We start from the raw sequence: 19492 nt of genomic DNA on the forward strand, positions 1-19492 counted from the left end.
GCATTTATTTCGAGTTGCTGCCACATGCCTTTCCTACTGAGAGATCAAAGGTGGGCTTCTTGATCTCGCTGCTCTCGGACAAGGCCTTGGCCTGGGCCAGCCCTTTATGGGAGAACAACAATCCGGTGGTTGCCGAGTTTTCCGGTTTTGTTGCTTCTCTTCGGAAGGTATTCGATGTGCCGGCTCGTGCTGCGAAGCTCCTTATGTCCATCAGACAGGGTTCACGATCCGTAGCTGAATACGCCATTGAGTTTCTTACCCTGGCAGCAGAGGTGGGCTGGAATAATGAGGCTCTGGTCGCTGCTTTCTCTCATGGTCTCTCGTAATGCCTTGAAGGATGAGGTTGCAGCTAAGGACCTACCAGTGGAGCTCGAGTCTCTTATTTCTTTCCTGATTTTGATTGACACCAGACTCAGGGAGAGACCTTCCTTTAAGGAGAGCCTGCGGAGGCCTTCTAACAGATTGGCGCCTACGTTTGCTGTCCCACCCGTGCCTCCCTCTCCTCCCACGCCTCCTGGGGATGACTTGTCTGGGGGTGAACCCATGCAGCTGGGGTTTGCTCGCCTGTCCGAGGGGGAGAGGGCACTCCGGAGACGCGAGGGCCGGTGCATGTACTGTGGTCTCGGTGGGCATTTTCGGTTGGCATGCCCGAACCGTCCGGGAAACACTCGCACCTGAGATCCTGTCGGGGGCAGATCTTGGGTGGAGTCTCCTCGTCCCCGGTTTCCCGTGTTGACAAACCACTGATTACTGTTGTCCTCTCCTGGGTCGGGGGCTCGGTGACGACCCAGGTGTTGGTGGACTCTGGTGCTGGTGGTTTGTTCATTGATAGTGTGTTCGCTGCCGCCAATTCCATTCCTCTGCGGCCTCGAGGTTTCCCACTGGCTCTTGAGGCGATAGACGGCAGACCCCTTCTGCCGCCACACGTGACTCATGAGACCCTTCCAGTGGGGATGGCCATTGGTGCCGTTCACAGAGAGTCGGTCTGTCTCCAGGTTATTTCGTCTCCACACTACTCGGTGGTCTTGGGGTACCCCTGGCTCCAGAAGCATAATCCGACTTTCGATTGGAGATCGGCCGAGATCCTCTCGTGGTCACCGCAGTGTGGGGCTAGTTGCATCCATGGGTCTGTCAAGTTGCTGTGTACTTCCTCGGACTCTCTGTTGCCTCCTGAATACGAGGAGTACCGGGATGTATTCGATAAGGTGCGTGCGGTTGCCCTACCTCCGCACCGCCCATACGATTGTGCCATAGAGTTACAATCTGGTGCCGTTCCTCCTCGTGGCAAAGTCTATCCACTGTCGGTAGCGGAGAATGAGGCCATGGAGGAGTACGTGAGGGAGGCGCTTTCACGCGGACACATTCGCAAATCCTCGTCCCCGGCAGGGGCTGGATTTTTCTTTGTGAAAAAGAAGGGCGGTGAGTTGAGGCCTTGCATCGATTACAGGGGTCTCAATCGCATCACGATCAAGAACGCTTACCCGATACCCTTGATTTCCGAGCTGTTCGATCGCCTCAAAGGGGCCACGGTCTTTACCAAACTCGACCTGAGGGCGGCATATAACCTGGAAAGGATCAAGGCGGGCGATGAGTGGAAGACCGCGTTTAACACCAGGACCGGTCATTATGAATCCTTGGTTATGCCCTTTGGGTTGTGCAATGCGCCCGCAGTCTTCCAGGAATTCATCAACGATGTTTTCCGTGACCTGTTGCAGCAGTGTGTGGTGGTCTATTTGGATGACATCTTGGTATATTCTGAATCCATGGAGGCCCACATTCTGGATGTCAGACGAGTGTTGCAACGGTTACAAGAGAACAAGCTGTTCGGTAAGCTTGAGAAATGCGAATTTCACCGATCCCAGGTAACCTTCTTAGGTTACATCATTTCCGCTGAGGGGTTCTCCATGGATCCTGAGAAGGTTTCGGCTGTCTTACAGTGGCCCCAGCCCAGTGGTCTTCGTGCCCTGCAGCGCTTTTTGGGCTTCGCCAATTATTATCGGAAGTTCATCAGGGACTTTTCCATGCTAGCCAAGCCTCTCACGGATCTGACCAGGAAGGGCAGTAATCCCCAGGTCTGGCCGCTCGAGGCCATCCGAGCTTTTGAGGCTCTAAAGTCCGCCTTTGTGTCGGCTCCGATTCTGTCGCATCCCAACCCTGGGTTGCCTTTTGTCCTCGAGGTGGACGTGTCTGAGACGGGAGTAGGCGCCCTTCTGTCTCAGCGTAGAACACCAGAGGGTCCTCTGCTTCCTTGTGGGTTTTACTCCCGGAAACTGTCTTCCGCGGAGTGCAACTATCAGATTGGTGACAGGGAGTTATTGGCCATCGTGCAGGCCCTTAAAGAATGGAGGCACTTGCTCGAGGGCTCGGTGGTTCCGGTTCTCATCCTGACGGACCACAAGAATCTGACCTACCTCTCTGAGGCCAAGAGATTGACACCACGTCAGGCCAGATGGGCTCTGTTCTTGTCACGTTTTAATTACGTGGTCTCCTACCTACCCGGTTCCAAGAACATCAGAGCGGATGCCTTATCACGGCAGTACTCCGAGCTGTCCGGGGAGGAGTCGATTCCAACTTCGGTCATACCTCCGAATCAGATCCTGGCCGCCATTCGCACCAGCCTGACCTCTCCCCTGGGTGAGCAGATTTTGGCGGCTCAATCTGGTGCTCCCTCTGGGAGACCCAACGGCAGATGTTTTGTGCCTGAGGAGTTGCGCACTCGGTTGTTGCGAACCTACCATAACTCCAAGGCCGCGGGGCATCCTGGAAAGAATCAGCTGTCCTGGGCTGTTTCACGTCTGTTCTGGTGGCCTTCTCTACGTTCCGACATCGCCGCATATGTAGCGGCATGCTCCGTTTGTGCCCAGAGTAAGTCCCCTCGGACTAGCCACCGGGGAGCGTCCATGGTCACACCTGGGGATGGATTTCATTGTGGACCTCCCTGCATCCCGAGGCCATACGGTCATTCTCATGATTGTGGATCGGTTTTCCAAAATGTGCCACTGTGTTCCTCTCAAGAAGTTACCCTCTGCACAAGAGTTGGCCACGATTTTTGCCAGGGAGGTCTTCCGGTTGCACGGTTTGCCCAAGGAGATTGTGTCGGATCGGGGGAGTCAGTTTGTGTCCAGGTTCTGGCGCTCCTTTTGCTCCCAGTTGGGGATTCATCTCTCTTTCTCCTCGGCCTACCACCCTCAGTCCAATGGGGCCGCAGAACGATCCAATCAGGCCTTGGAGCAATTCCTTCGTTGCTATGTCTCCGATCACCAAGACAATTGGGTTGACCTCCTGCCTTGGGCTGAGTTTGCCAGGAACACGGCGGTGAACTCTTCCTCTGGGACGTCTCCCTTCATGGCCAATTATGGGTTCCAACCTGCCGTGTTACCGGAGGTATTCTCTCCCCAGGATATTCCGGCTGTGGAGGATCACCTTTCCGTCCTACGTGCTTCTTGGGTACAGATCTTGAGGTCTCTGCGCAGCGCCAGAGACTCCAGGCTGATCGCAGACGAGCGCCCGCTCCTTCCTACCAGGTCGGAGACCGCGTATGGTTGTCCACCCGCAACCTCAACCTTCGAGTGCCCACTCCCAAGCTGGCGCCTCGCTTTGTTGGTCCCTTCCGAGTGCTTCGCAGGGTAAACCCGGTAGCCTATGCCCTTGCGCTTCCTCCTGGCATGCGGATCTCCAACGTGTTTCATGTCTCCCTGTTGAAGCCACTGGTGTGTAATCGTTTCACTTCCTCGGTTCCTCGGCCTCGTCCGGTCCAAGTGGGCAATCGTGAGGAGTATGAGGTGAGCAATATCCTGGACTCACGCCTGGTCCGTGGTCGGGTGCAGTTTTTGGTCCATTGGCGTGGTTATGGTCCAGAGGAGCATTCCTGGGTTACCTCCGCAGATGTCCATGCTCCTGCCTTGCTCCGAGCCTTCCACGCACGCTTCCCTCAGAAACCGTTCTTTACTCCGCGGAGGAGGGGCCCTTGAGGGGGAGGTACTGTCATGGTCTTACCTTCTTCCTGTTCTCCTTCGTTTGACATGTGCTGGCGGCCATCTTGGTTTCTGGGTTTCTTGTAGCCTCCCACCCTGCGGCTTCTCCTTCCCACTGGGAGGAGCTGGATGCCTAGCTCATATATATAGGAGGTCTGTGGCTTCAGTTCCTTGCTTGGTCCTCCTGTGTTCACATGCTTCTAAGACTGCTGCTGCTTCTGGTTCCTGATCCTGGCTTCGTCTGACTACCCTGCTGGTTCCTGATCCAGGCTTCGTCTGACTACCCTGCTGGTTCCTGATCCAGGCTTCGTCTGACTACCCTTCTGGTTCCTGACCTCTGGCTTCGCAAGACCCTGCTTCGGTTTAGCCATCCGTTTGGACTTTTGCCTTACAGCTGGATTTTCAATAAAGCCTTCTTATTTCCACTTAGCTCTTGTTGTACGTCTGGTTCATGGTTCCATGACATTAGGACCAAGCCATGAATTCTGATGGTACAGGGCCATCCTCGCTACCTACGCTGGTTGCCAGACTTGATCAGCAGGATCACCTGTTGGGTCGGTTCGTTGTGGCGTTGCAAACCCTGCTTGAACGCACGGCTCATTTAGCTTCCGTTGCCGGTCGGTTGTCGCTCCTGGGCCCGCTCCTACTGCCGCTCCGGTTGTTACGCCAGAGTCTACCCCGACACCTGTTGCTGCGCCTGCGGTGTTTCGGGGTATGACCGGTTCTGCCCCCCTGCCTTACAGCTGGATTTTCAATAAAGCCTTCTTATTTCCACTTAGCTCTTGTTGTACGTCTGGTTCATGGTTCCATGACAGCAATGCTAAGGTTGGAATCAGCAGGGTTCCTTTATGCGGTACAATTAAACAGTACTAATCATTATATTTACTTGTACCATTTTGCAGGTTTGTCATTGCATTTTCATTATGCATACCCAATAGAAATGAGCCAAGTTTTCAAAAATTCGATTTGGACGTTTCGCGTTAAAAATCTGCTATTTCCCGGCTGGAGAGAGCCATATATTGATGTAGAACACTGTGCATTGCAGAAACATGCATTGGTAGTCCACTGTGGTAGTGAAACAGTTACTTTGTGTCATTAAGACAGGTAGTCGACAGATGTCACTCTTAGAATCACTTCACTTATTTGGTCATTACGGGACCAAAACTGATCAAATAACTCAAGTGTGAACTTATCCTTATAGGTCAATGTTAGAGTCAGGTATAAAGAACTGTGCAGTGGCCCAAGATTGTACTATAGAGTGAAAGAGCGTACACTACTTTTACACCAACAGCTGATTCCACATAGATTTCTACAGAACCTGTTCTGTTACACGTACTGGACCCATGACACAGTGGAGAGGGTGTCAGCAGTAAGTTTCTGTTGACATTATTGTTTATTTTTTTCCTTCTTCTGACCCGTCACAAGAACAACCTCAAAAAAACAAATCCCGTCTTTTAAGCCCCGTCATCATTTGGTTAGTAATCCATGAGTGTTGTTAAGGCAAAAAAAAAAGAGAGAGGATCCAAAATAGAGATGACACATGATTGGAATATTTGCCTGTCTTTTGTGTTTTGTACCCACTCCTGCTTTTGGCTTCCAAATCATGAGCATATCCTGATGCAAAAGAGGAACCATGTGATACAGGCCTCACGGATGCTCCAAAGACAGGATCTGTTGTGTTTTTCATCTTTCTGTCCTTCTGACAGATCAGAAGAAGGGTAAAATAAATGGTGATTCAATAAAACCAAACAGGGACACTAGTGGCCCCGTCACAGAGTGGAGAGGGTGGCAACCGCATGAGGAGTTAACATAGTGACCCAGTCACAGAGTGGGGAGGATGGCAACCACATGAGAAGTCAACACAGTGACCCAGTTACAGTGTAGGGAGGGTGGCAACCGCATGAGGAGTCAACATAGTGGCCCAGTCAGAGTAGGGAGGGTGGCAACTGCATGAGGAGTCAATACAATAGCCCAGTCATAGATTGGTGAGGTGGCAACCCCAAGAGGAGTCAATACAGTGGCCCAGTTACAGTGTGGGGAGGGTGGCAACCTGCATGAGGAGTCAATACAGTGGCCCAGTGACAGCAGTGGCAACAGCACAAGATAGTGGGTGGCAGTAGGAGAACATGGCAACAATGGCAGCAGATGTGCGTCATCAGGCGTGTGGCACCCAGAATGATCTAGTCTGATGCTTTAGGCACTGGTGTCTGGACATCCTGGCTGACCCACGCCTGATTCATCTTTTCAAGGGTCAGTCTCTCCACATTTTGGGTGGAAAGGCGAGTTCTCCTTGGAGTAACTATGTCCCCCGCTGCACTAAACACCTGCTCTGATGCCACACTACTGGCTGGGCAGGAAAGCTGGTCCAGGGCAAACTCAGCTAGTTGCGGCCACAAATTAAGTTTGGCTGTCCAGTAGTCCGGGAGATCTTGGATTGAGGGTTGCAGGGTGCAGTCCAAGTATGCAACCACCTGCTGGTTCAGGTTATGTTCCATGTCTTGCTGCTGCTGATGGGTGGTTTCTTCAGTAGGCGGGTGAAGAAAAGTGCTCATTAGAGACTCCAGACTGAAGTTGCTGCTGATGGAGCTGGTGCTGCTCCCCCTCCAGCAGTCATGGCAGTGGAATGTGAGCACAGAGGGCCCCCCGGTCAGACATTCATGAGGATGGGCGGTGGCGCAAATAGGCAGTGGCCAACTGACTACATAGGATGTCTTAAAAGGTAGTTGAGTTTATCCACCCTCTCAGCGGTGAGAAAAAAGGTGCCCATTTTGGAACGGTAGTGAGGGTTTAACATGGTGGAGAGCCGAATGGTGGTAATATGGCTGTCACTACACGAGCAACTCAGTATGCTTCTGGCCATTTGTGCAAGGGGGACTAGCTGCATCCATCTGCACTGCATACTGCCGCATCACCCTCTAGCTCCTCATGCTCCTGTCCTGTCACTTTTGCAGAAAAAACACCCATTTCTGTATACATTGCTTGTGCGTGAATGTCCTCCTCCTCCCCCAGTTCAGTCCCCACAGGGCTCAGATGGCCATGAGATGTAGGCGCCACATCTCCTGTTCCCTGGCCAGCCATATTTATCAGCATCTTCTCCAGGATGTGAAGGAGTGGAATGACATTGTTCATCCCGTAGTCCTGGTGACTGACAAAATAAATTACCTCCTCAAAAGGCCTGAGCAAAAGGCAGGTGTCACACATGAGCTGCCATTGGCTAACCTCAGGGGAGTGTTCCTGTCCGCCTGCATCATCAAGAAATCATTCACGCCCTTCCTCTGCTCATATAGTCAGTCCAGGGTGGAGTTCCAACTGGTGGAAATGTCGCATATCAGGCGATTTTGGGGAACGCTATTCTGCCTTTGCAGCTCGAGGAGCATGTGCTTTGCAGTGTAAGAATGGCTGAAGTGCATGCAGAGTTTTCTAGCCATTTTCAGGATGTCTTGCAGTTGGGTGGAAGACTTGAGGAAATGCTTTACAACCAGATTAAAGATATTTGCCATGCAGTGTGCCCTCCTTGACACAGCATCGACACAATGTTCTTCCCATTGTCGGTTTTTAAGTTGGCGTGGAGACAGCCAGGATTCAATTTCCTTTTAAAGGATGCAGAGCAGTTCCTCCCCGGTGTGACTCCATTCATAGTAACATAGTACAGAAGGCCAAAAAAAGACATTTTTCCATCCATATCGGCCTGTCATCCTGCAAGTTGATAAGTTGATCCAGAGGAAGGCAAAAAAAAAAAACTGTGAGGTATAAGCCACTTCTACCCACTTAAGGGGAACAAAAAACTCCTTCCCGACTCCAATCAGGCAATCAGAATAACTCCCTGGATCAACGACCCCTCTCCAGGCCCCTCTTGAATTCCTTTATTGTACTCACCATCACCACCTCCTCAGGCAGAGAGTTCCATAGTCTCACTGCTCTTACCGTAAAGAATCCTCTTCTATGTTTGTGTACAAACCTTCTTTCATCCAGACGCAGAGGATGTCCCCTCGTCACAGTCACAGTCCTGTGGATAAATAGATGACGGGAGAGATCTCTGCAATGACCCTTGATATATTTATACATAGTAATTAGATCTCCCCTCAGTCGTCTTTTTTCTAAAGTGAATAACCCTAATTTTGATAATCTTTCAGGGTACTGTATTTGCCCCATTCCAGTTATTACTTAAGTTGCCCTCCTCTGGAATTTCACCCTAATTACACAATTAGGGATTAACGGATATACTTCTATATAAGAGAATGTGAGCACTCTAAAATCTGTAGTATCAGGCTTCAATTTCACCTAATTACACAATCAAGGATTAACAGAATTACTTATGTATCAAAGAATGCAAACAACCTAAAATCTGCATTATAACACTTTTTAACCCCAATTAGTGCTGCGAGGTGTAATAAAATAGCTCCTATCAGCTAAGCTTTACACTGTTCAATTGGTCCTGCTCTCTTCCCTATAGTGTGGCTAATGCCTCCCTATTATATCCTTACACTATATCTAAGCTGCCCTGAACTGTTCAATAGTTATTTTTGGTAAATTAAGTCTTTTATAATCACTGTCCAAAGTACGTGTAACATCTCTCCCTGCACTAAGTTCACTGGAAAATGGCAGAGACCAGGCAGGAGGAGACATGTGACATCACAGGGACTGGCTAGCTGCTGATTGGCTATCTGCATTGCAGTGATCCCTCGTTCCAGGGCTTCTTACTACTTCTTTCTAAAATTTTCAGCAGACATTAAAAAAAAATTGATTTGTTACCACGAAGCACAAGGAAATCCAACTTTGGGACAAATGGAATTTTTCCTGAAATTCAGAATGAATTCCACTTCGTCAACTTCGATTCGCTTATCTCTAATACTCATCTCATTCACAGTTTTGGGTGCACATTAGATTTTGGTCCACTTCACTTTAGATTGATCTGAATTCCAACACACGTATGACTAGTGATAGAGATGTGGATATCATTGTTGATTCCCTTATTCCCTTAAGTTCCAAGAGGACCCTCCTCCCTCATGTGTCATATATGACGTATGCTGTATTGCTGTTAAAGTGAAGCCATTACAATATGGCGCTTGCACTTAGATGTTTACATAATTTGCATACCAGAGTTAGTAAAACAATGCACAATAAGCAGATGCCAAGTGTTATCTCTTTTCTTATTTTGGTATTCTAGCCAATGTAACAATGCTACAAGCCTCAGGGGGGATGTCCCCTCTGATGTACATATATACTGCTTAACTTCCTTTAATAAATAGGAAACTGCTTTGACCCTTCCCTGGTGTCAGTGTGGGTTCTTCCACGCATTTAAAATCATAGGATCAGAACACTTTGGAGCAGTAGAGCAAACGTAATTAGCCCTGATTGAGGGCATCTTCAACACTAGCGAATCAAAGCATTGGACGGTCAATTCAATCCGGAAAAATTTGATCAAATACGAATTTACTGCCTCTTCTTGGTAACGAATCAATTTTTTCCTAAAGTGGCAACAACATGTGTTACAAAGTGAAAGTAAGAAGCCCAGGAACAAGAGCTCACCCATAATGCAGTGCATCTAAGGCCAACAAAATGTTGTCTTGTATTAAAAGAGGTATGGACTCGTGGAACAGGGATGTAATATTGCCATTATAGAAAGCGTTAGTGCGGCCTCTACTGGAATACACAGTTTAGTTCTGGGCACCAAACCATAAAAAGGATGCCCTGGAGTTAGAAAAAGTACAGAGGAGAGCAACTAAACTCGTAAAGGGCCTGGAAGATCTTTGTTATGAGTAGGGATGAGCGAATCGACCTTGGATGAAACATCCAAAGTCAATTCACACTGCACTCCATACAGTATTAGAATGTATTGGCTCCGATGAGCTGAAGTGACTTCGCGTAATAACTTCATAAATTGATTTCTACTGTAAAAAAACATTTCTCAGCTCCAGTTCCAAGTAGTTTGGGAAATGTTTTTTTTACAGTAGAAATCAATTTATGAAGTTATTACGTGAAGTTTCGCGAGACTTCGCGAAGTAATAACTTCAGCTCATCGGAGCTAATACATTCTAATACTGTACAGAGCGCTCGCTCCGTACAGTATTGAAACAAAGTTTTATGCAAATGAAACATCTGAAGTCGATTCGCTCATCCCTAGTTATGAGCAAAGATTAAATTAACTGAATTTGTTTAGCCTTGAAAAAAGACCGCTAAAGGGGAAACATGATTAACCTATACAAATTTATAAACGGACCATACAAAAAATATCAAGGGAAGCTATTCTGTGTTAAACCCCCTCAACAAACAAGGGGCCACTCTCTACACCTGGAGAAAAAAGATTCAGTCATAGGAAGCGTCAAGCATTCTTTACAGTATGATCTGTGAATCTCTGGAATAGCCTGCTGCAGGAGCTAGTCAGAGTAGCTACAGAAGATGGCTTCAAAATAGTTTAGATGACTTTTTAATTCAAAATAACATTAAGGCTTATGACACTGTATAGAAATCTTGTTCTACACACCCTTACCCTTTGGACCAACCCCTTTTTAAAAGGAAGATAGAAATTGATCCAGGAATTTGTTCAGTGGATCGATATAGCAGGATTACAGGATGGATTTGATGGATTTTTGTTTTTTCCAACCTTAACAACTATGTAACTATGCAACTTGGCCAGGTTATGGCAATGCCGCCTCCACATTCTCATGCTATGATTCCTGTACCAATGTCCCCCTCTTCCTCCACCTTGTCCACAGGCTCCACTGTAGGCACAGTTTCGTGTGGTCCTCCAGCATACCACCTATGAAGTGCATGGTGTTCTGCATCTGACCAGCCTGGGCAAACTGAGTCACACTGGGGAGGAACTGCTCAGTGTCATCAACCAAGAAATCGAATGCTCGCTGTCTCCTTGCCAACTGAAGATCAGAACCATGGTCACTGATAACGGGAAGAACATTCTTTCTGTGCTGCGTCAAGGAGGGCTGACCCATGCTCCCTGCATAGCGCAAGTCTTTAATCTGGTTGTAACCCGGTTCCTGAAGTTTTTCACCCAACTGTAAGATGTCTTGAAAATGGCCAGGAAACTGTGCAGGCACTTCAGTCACTCTTACCATGCAAAACATGCCCTCCTTGAGCTGCAAAGGCAGAATAATGTTCCCCAACATTGCCTCATATGCAATGTTTTCACCCATTTGAACTCCACCCTCCGATATTGGACCGACTATATGAGCAGAGAAGGCCGTGAATGATTTCTTGATGATGCAGGCAGACAGGGGTACTCCCCTGTAAAACTTTTACGTTAGCCAGTGGCAGTTAATGCGTGATACCTGCCGTTTGCTCAGGCCCTTTAAGGAGGGCACTTTTTTTGTCAGTCGCCCGGACTACGGGATGAAAAATATCCTGGAGCAATTGCTGATAAATCTAGCTGGCAAGGGAACAGGAGACAAGGTGCCTACATATCATGGCCACCTCAGTCCTGTAGGGGCTGAACTGACGGAGGAGGACATTAACTCCCAGGAAATGTATACAGAAATAGGTGGTTTATTTGCACAAGTGACAGGAAAGGAGCAAAAGGAGCTGGAGGGCGATGAGAAAGACCAGCCACATGACCCCAACAGACCATGACAGTATGCAGTAAAGATGGAGGCAGGGAGTCCCTTTGAATCCCTTGCACAAATGGCCAGATGCATGCTGAGTTGCTTGAGTAGTGACAGCCTCATTATCACAATTCGGCAGAGGGATCCCTCTCCACGATGTTAGACCCTCGCTACAGGGCCAAAATGGGGGAGAGGGGTGATAAACTCTACTAATATAAAGACATCCTATGTAGTCAGTTGGTCACTGACTATGTGTGCAATCGTCAAACCTCATGACCGGGAGGACCCTCTGAATTCACGCTTCACTGCCATGACTGCTGGTGGGGGAGAGGGGACAGGAGCACCATCTCCATCATCAGTAACTTGAGTCTCTAATCTCTCATGAACATGTTTCTTCACCCGCCTACTGAAGAAACCAGCCAGCAGCAGCAGGACATGGAGCAGAACCTGAACCAGTAGGTAGTGGCATACTTGGAGTTCTCCCTGTCACCTCAGATCCAAGATCCCCTTGGCAGCCAATCTTGAATTGTGGCCGCAACTGGCTGAATTTGCCCTGGGCAAGTTTACCTGTCCAGCCAGTAGTGTGGCATCAGAACGGGTGTTTAGTGCGGCGGGAGCATAGTTTCCCCAAAAAGAACTCGCCTTTCAACACAAAATGTTGAGAGATTAACCTTTTATAAAGATGAATCAGGCATGGATCAGCCAGGATTTCCACACACCAGTGCCTGATGCATCAGACTAGATCATTCTGGCAGTAATGTTGTGACTGCAGTGTTCTGACTGCAGTGTGCTGCCATCTTCATCTTGTAGTGTTACTGCCACTGCTGTCCCCGTCCCCCCCACACTCTGTGACTGGACCACAATGCTGACTCTTCAAGCTGTTGCCATGATCACCACTCTGACTGGGCCACTGTTTTGACTACTTATGCTGTTGCCACCCTCACCAGTTTGTTCTGGGGACACTAGTGTCCCTTTTTGGCCTCCTTGTTGACATCACAGTTTATGTTAATGTATCTCTGATCCGTCAGAAAAACCTAAAAAGGAAAAACACAATGGATCCTGTTTTTGGAGCATCTATAAGGACTCTATAAAGCGGTCGGTATTTTACATCAGGATTTGATGATGATTTTGAAGCGAAGAGCAGGAGAGGGTCCAAAACACAGAATACATATATTTCCATCACATGCCATCTTTGTTTTGGACCCACTCCTGTTTTTTGCCTTACCAATACTGATCAAATACTGATGCAAAAAATGACCAAATACCGACTGTCGGATAGAAGCCATTTAAGTCCTGCATGCAGGACTTCTTTTCCATCTGAGTAAAACCGGTCAGATGCAAATGGCCAAAACTCATCTAAGTTGAGCATTAGCCCTCACCAATACTGATCAATTACTGACCAAATACTAACTGTATGAACTTGGATACTCAAAAGACCAGATCATTTTTTATTTATTTTTCTTCTGACAGATCAGAATAAGGGAAAAATAAACATTGACGTCAACACAAACTTACTGCTGACATCCTCCCCACTCTATCATGTAGCCACTACTTGTACCAGTATGTAACAGAACAGGTTCTCTAGCAATCTATGTGGAAACAGCGGATGGTGTAAAATTAGACTCTTTCACTCTATAGTAGAATGAGTGGGAAACACAATACCTTATCGATGAATCAATGTGGACACCTCACAAACAGTAAAATTAGTAGAATCAGTGGCTAATCTACGTGGAAAGAGCAGACGGTGTAAAATGAGACCGCTCTTTCACTCTATAGTAGAATCTTGGGCCACTATACGGTTAAATACATTATACCTGATGCAAACATTGACCTGTAAGGCCTCATGCACACAAAAGTATTTTCATTCCTTGTCCGTTCCGTATTTTTTGCGGATGCATTCCGTTTCCGTATTTCCATATTTCCGTTTCGCCAAAAAAATAGAATATATCCTATTATTGTCCGCATTACGGAAAAGGATAGTACTGTTCTATTAGAGCCAGCTGTTCCATTCCGCAAAATACGGAATGCACACAGACGTATTTTTTGCGGATCCCTTTTTGTGGACCGCAAAATACATACGGTCGTGTGCATGAGGCCTAAGGCCGAGTTCACACTTCAGTTATTTGGTCAGTTAATTCCAGCAGTTACTGCATGGTCAGCCAAAATCAGGAGCCAATCGTACTTGCAGATAACGTATCATTAAAAGGTCTGCACCTGTTCATTGTTTTGGATCTGTAAGTGACCAAATAAACTGAAGTGTGAACTGAGCCTAATAGTGACGCATGCTGATGCGCTTATCCATATACTGTATGTGACCTGCTGTCATACTGATGCACAGTAACTGTTTCACTACCAGAAAGAGCTAGCTATGCATGTTGCTTCAATGCACAGTGATGTACACCAAGATACACTCTCCCTGCAGGCCTGAATATAGCTGATTTAAAGTGCTTTTGGACAAATTTATTTGGGACAAAGCAAATTTAGGGGAAAAGTTCGGCGAAGGTTCTAAATAGAATTTTTGAAAACTTCACTCATCTCTACTTATAACTAGGGATGAGCATAAAACTTCATTCTAATACTGTACAGAGCAGAAGCTCCGTACAGTACTAGAATGTATTGGCTCCGATGAGCCGAAGTTATTGCTTTGCGAAGCCTCGCGAGACTTGGAGCAATAACTTCATAAATTAATTTGTACTGTAAAAAAACATTTCCAGAACTCTGGTTCCAAGGTACCACTTTCCCGAGTTCGGGAAATTGTTTTTCATAGTACAAATTAATTTATGAAGTTATTGCTCGAAGTCTCGTGAAACTTCGCAAAGCAATAACTTCAGCTCATCAGAGCCAATACATTCTTAGGACTCATTCACACGACCGTTGTTGTTTTGTGGTCCGTTTTTCACAGATCCGTTGTTCCATATCTGAGTTTTTTTTCACTGATTTAAGTCCTCTTCCGTTCCGTTATTCCACAAAACATATCCGTATGGTTTCCGTATACGATCCGTTTTTTGCGAATTGGAAACGGAAACAGTAACTTATTAATCACCAAACACATGAGCAATATGGACTTGGCATAGCTTTTTCACAGTATGTATCCGCAAAATACGTGTGAAATACGGATGAATATGGATGTGTTCCGTATTTTTTGCGGACCCATTAACTTGAATGAGGCCTTGGACCGTGATTTGCGGACAATAATAGGACATGCACTACTATTTTACGGAATGGAAATACGGAAATGGAATGCACACGGAGTACCTTCCGTTGTTTTTGCGGACCCATTGAAGTGAATGGCTCCGCATACAGTCCGCAAAAAAAACAGAAGCGGAAAGAAAATATGTTCGTGTGCATGAGCCCTAATACATGAGCCTGCTGCTCCATACAGTATTAGAACAAAGTTTTATGCGAATCGACTTCATCCGAAGTCTATTCGCTCATCCCTACTTATAACTATAAATGTACAAAAGAACCATCAAACATAGTCTGACAAAACCTGCTACAGCTTATTTACGTACTAACGTTCCTTTTTTGTTCTATTTTTGTGCTGGTGCCAAGAATGGGAATACAGCAATGGTTTCATTGATTCGAAGATGATCCAAGAGCATCTACCACCACCTGCTGATGATGTCATCATTTTGCTATGTGGTCCTCCAGCCATGATAAAATTGGCTTGCAAACCAAGTCTAAATATATTAGGATATCATGAAAATATGAGTTATGTTTTCTAATATTTTTTTTATTTATTATTATTATTATTATTACCACAGTTGTACTGTGTAAACAAGTATTGTTTTGCAACCATATTACACTTCAACTACATAAAAATAATACAAAATTTTTATTCTAATAGTTAAACTTATTCTAATGATACATACCACAAGAATGTACCATGTTATTATTTTATCTGTAACTTTATAAAAAATTCTGTGTGCAATTTTATTTTGCTGTAATTATTAATTTTACAAATGTGATTGGCAATCATGTGTTTTGATGTGTGCTTCTTATTGAAAAGAATCATATAATGATCTTGTTTTTTGGTGTTTTGACCAATTGCTGGAGATTAACAGCCCTCCTGTGCAGTTTATAGTTTTCAGATTTATAGTTTTCATAGCCATTGCTGTGCAGCTTTGTGCAGTTTTGTGCAGCTTTGGTAGCAGCTTTGTGCAGTTGTGCAGCTTTGGTAGCAGTTTTTTTTTTTTTTCATGGAGAGCTCCTCTCTTTAACACCTTAAAGGGAACCTGTCATGTGGATATTTGATTATAATCTAACTAATTATATACAATCATTAACTACTAAAAAGTACCTTAGATGTATTCACTTACTGGTGTGACAGATGGTTACCTCATAATATAAACACAAAGATGCCGCATTCTAAGGCGGAGCTTTTCAATACAATAAACTGTACAACTCAATTGAAAAACAAACTGAAATCTTTTAGGTAGAGGAAAGAAAAAATATAAAAATTAAATAAGATTGCATATGTGTGCACACCCTTTACCCTAAGTTCACACCTGAGCGTTTTACAGCGCGTTCAAACGCGCTGTAAAACGCTCAACACGTGAAAACCAATGCTTCCCTATGGCCCTGGTTCACACTTGAGCGTTTTACAGCGCGTTTGAACGCGCTGTAAAACGCCCGACGCATAAACAAGTTCTTGAGCTTTTTTGGGGGCGTTTTGGCCAATAGACTCATTGGACAACACTGCAGTCAATCACACAAACGCATGTCAAACGCGCGTTTACTATTGCAAAAAACGCACCATAAAACGCGCATCTCAGAAACGCTCAGGTGTGAACCCAGGGTAAACCAATACTTTGTTGAAGCACCTTATAATTTTATTACAGCACTCAGTCTTTTGGGTATGAGTCTATCAGCATGGCACATTTTGACTTGTCAAGATTTGCCCACTCTTCTTTGCAAAAACACTCCAAATCTGTCAGATTGCGAGGGCATCTCCTGTGCACAGCCCTCTTCAGATCGCCCCACAGATTTTCAATCGGATTCAGGTCTGGGCTCTTGCTGGGCCATTCCAAAACTTTAACCGCCTCCGGACCGCCTAACGCAGATCCGCATATAACTCAGCGACGCATATATACGCGTCATCTCGCGAGAGCCGTGATTTCCTGTGAACGCGCGCGCACACAGGCGCGCGCGTTCACAGGATCGGAAGGTAAGAGACAGGATCTCCAGCCTGCCAGCGGCGATCATTCGCTGGCAGGCTGGAGATGCGATTTTTTGAACCCCTAACAGGTATATTAGACGCTGTTTTGATAACAGCGTCTAATATACCTGCTACCTGGTCCTCTGGTGGTCCCTTTTGCTTGGATCGACCACCAGAGGACACAGGTAGCTCAGTAAAGTACCACAAAACACCACTACACTACACCCCCCTGTCACTTATTAACCCCTTATGAACCCCTGATCACCCATGATCAACCCATATAGACTCCCTGATCACCCCCCTGTCATTGATCACCCCCCTGTCATTGATCACCCCCCTGTAAGGCTCCATTCAGACGTCCGTATGATTTTTACGGATCCACGGATACAGTACTGGCAAAATATTCTGTGGACAGATTAAACCAAAGTTGAGTTGTTTGGAAGAAACACACAATACTATGTGTGGAGAAAAAGAGGCACAGCACACCAGCATCAAAACCTCATCCCAACTGTGAAGTATGGTGGTGGGGGCATCATGGTTTGGGGCTGCTCTGCTGCGTCAGGACCTGGACAGATTGCTATCATCGAAGGAAACATGAATTCCCAAGTTTATCAAGACATTTTGCAGGAGAACTTAAGGCCATCTGTCCACCAGCTGAAACTCAACAGAAGATGGGTGTTGCAACAGGACAACAACCCAAAGCATAGAAGTAAATCAACAACAGAATCGCTTAAACAGAGGAAAATGTGCCTTCTGGAGTGACCTAGTCAGAGTCCTGACCTCAACCCGATCGAGATGCTGTGGCATGACCTCAAGAAAGTGATTCACACCAGACATCCCAAGAATATTGCTGAACTGAAACAGTTCTGTAAAGAGGAATGGTCAAGAATTACTCCTGACCGTTGTGCACGTCTGATCTGCAACTACAGGAAACGTTTGGTTGAAGTTATTGCTGCCAAAGGGGGTTCAACCAGTTATTAAATCCAAGGGTTCACATACTTTTTCCACCTGTACTGTGAATGATTACATGGTGTGCTCAATAAAAACATGGTAACATTTAATTATTTGTGTGTTATTAGGTTAAGCAGACTGTGATTGTCTATTGTTGTGACTTAGATGAAGATCAGATCACATTTTATGACCAATTTGTGCAGAAATCCATATCATTCCAAAGGGTTCACATACTTTTTCTTGCAACTGTACCTTGGGGTGTCTTCTTTCCAAAATGGGGTCACATGTGGGGTATTTATACTGCCCTGGCATTTTAGGGGCCCGAAAGTGTGAGAAGAAGTCTGGGATCCAAATGTCTAAAAATGCCCTCCTAAAAGGAATTTGGGCCGCTTTGCGCATCTAGGCTGCAAAAAAGTGTCACACATGTGGTATCGCCGTACTCAGGAGAAGTTGGGGAATGTGTTTTGGGGTGTCATCTTACATATACCCATGCTGGGTGAGATAAATATCTTGGTCAAATGCCAACTTTGTATAAAAAAATGGGAAAAGTTGTCTTTTGCCAAGATATTTCTCTCACCCAGCATGGGTATATGTAAAATGACACCCCAAAACACATTCCCCAACTTCTCCTGAGTACGGCGATACCAAATGTGTGACACTTTTTTGCCGCCTAGGTGGGCAAAGGGGCACACATTCCAAAGAGCACCTTTAGGATTTCACAGGTCATTTTTTACACATTTTGATTTCAAACTACTTACCATACATCTGGGCCCCTAGAATGCCAGGGCAGTATAACTACCCCACAAGTGACCTCATTTTGGAAAGGAGACATCCCAAGGTATTCCGTGAGGGGCATGGCGAATTCCTAGAATTTTTTATTTTTTGTCACAAGTTAGCGGAAAATGATGATTTTTTCTTTCTTACAAAGTCTCATATTCCACTAACTTGTGACAAAAAATAAAAAAAACTAGGAACTCACCATGCCCCTCACGGAATACCTTGAGGTGTCTTCTATCCAAAATGGTGTCACTTGTGGGGTAGTTATACTGCCCTGGCAATTTAGGGGCCCTAATGTGTGCGAAGTAGTTTGAAATCAAAATCTGTAAAAAATGGCCGGTGAAATACTAAAGGTGCTCTTTGGAATGTGGGCCCCTTTGCCCACCTAGGCTGCAAAAAAGTGGCACACATCTGGTATCGCCGTACTCAGGAGAAGTTGGGCAATGTTTTTTGGGGTGTCATTTTACATATACCCATGCTGGGTGAGATAAATATCTTGGTCAAATGCCAACTTTGTATAAAAAAAATGGGAAAAGTTGTCTTTTGCCAAGATATTTCTCTCACCCAGCATGGGTATATGTAAAATGACACCACAAAACACATTCCCCAACTTCTCCTGAGTACGGCGATACCAGATGTGTGACACTTTTTTGCAGCCTAGGTGGGCAAAGGGGCACACATTCCAAAGAGCACCTTTCGGATTTCACCAGTCATTTTTTACAGATTTTGATTTCAAACTACTTCTCACGCATCTGGGCTCCTAAAATGCCAGGGCAGTATACCTACCCCACAAGTGACCCCATTTTGGAAAGAAGACAAGTTAGTGGAATATGAGACTTTGTAAGAAACAAAAATAAAAAATAAAAATCATAATTTTCCGCTAACTTGTGACAAAAAATAAAAAGCCCATCAGTGAATACCTTAGGGTGTCTACTTTCCGAAATAGGGTCATTTGTGGGGTGTTTGTACTGTCTGGGCATTGTAGAACCTCAGAAAACATGACAGGTGCTCAGAAAGTCAGAGCTGCTTCAAAAAGCGGAAATTCATTTTTGTACCATAGTTTGTAAACGCTATAA

General features: G+C 45.8%; 1 protein-coding gene across 1 annotated transcript in view; it reads left to right on the forward strand.

Moving 5' to 3' along the window:
• The window catches only part of LOC122931572 (NADH-cytochrome b5 reductase 1), a 294677-nt gene extending 279422 nt beyond the window's left edge, over nucleotides 1-15255 (forward strand). The window contains exon 10 of the mRNA XM_044285647.1: nucleotides 15083-15255. Within this exon, the coding sequence (XP_044141582.1) occupies nucleotides 15083-15255 (173 nt within the window). The remainder of the gene's footprint in view (nucleotides 1-15082) is intronic.
• The last annotated feature ends 4237 nt before the right edge of the window (nucleotides 15256-19492 follow it).

Source organism: Bufo gargarizans, chromosome 3, assembly GCF_014858855.1.
Source record: "Bufo gargarizans isolate SCDJY-AF-19 chromosome 3, ASM1485885v1, whole genome shotgun sequence".
Lineage (NCBI taxonomy): Eukaryota > Metazoa > Chordata > Amphibia > Anura > Bufonidae > Bufo > Bufo gargarizans.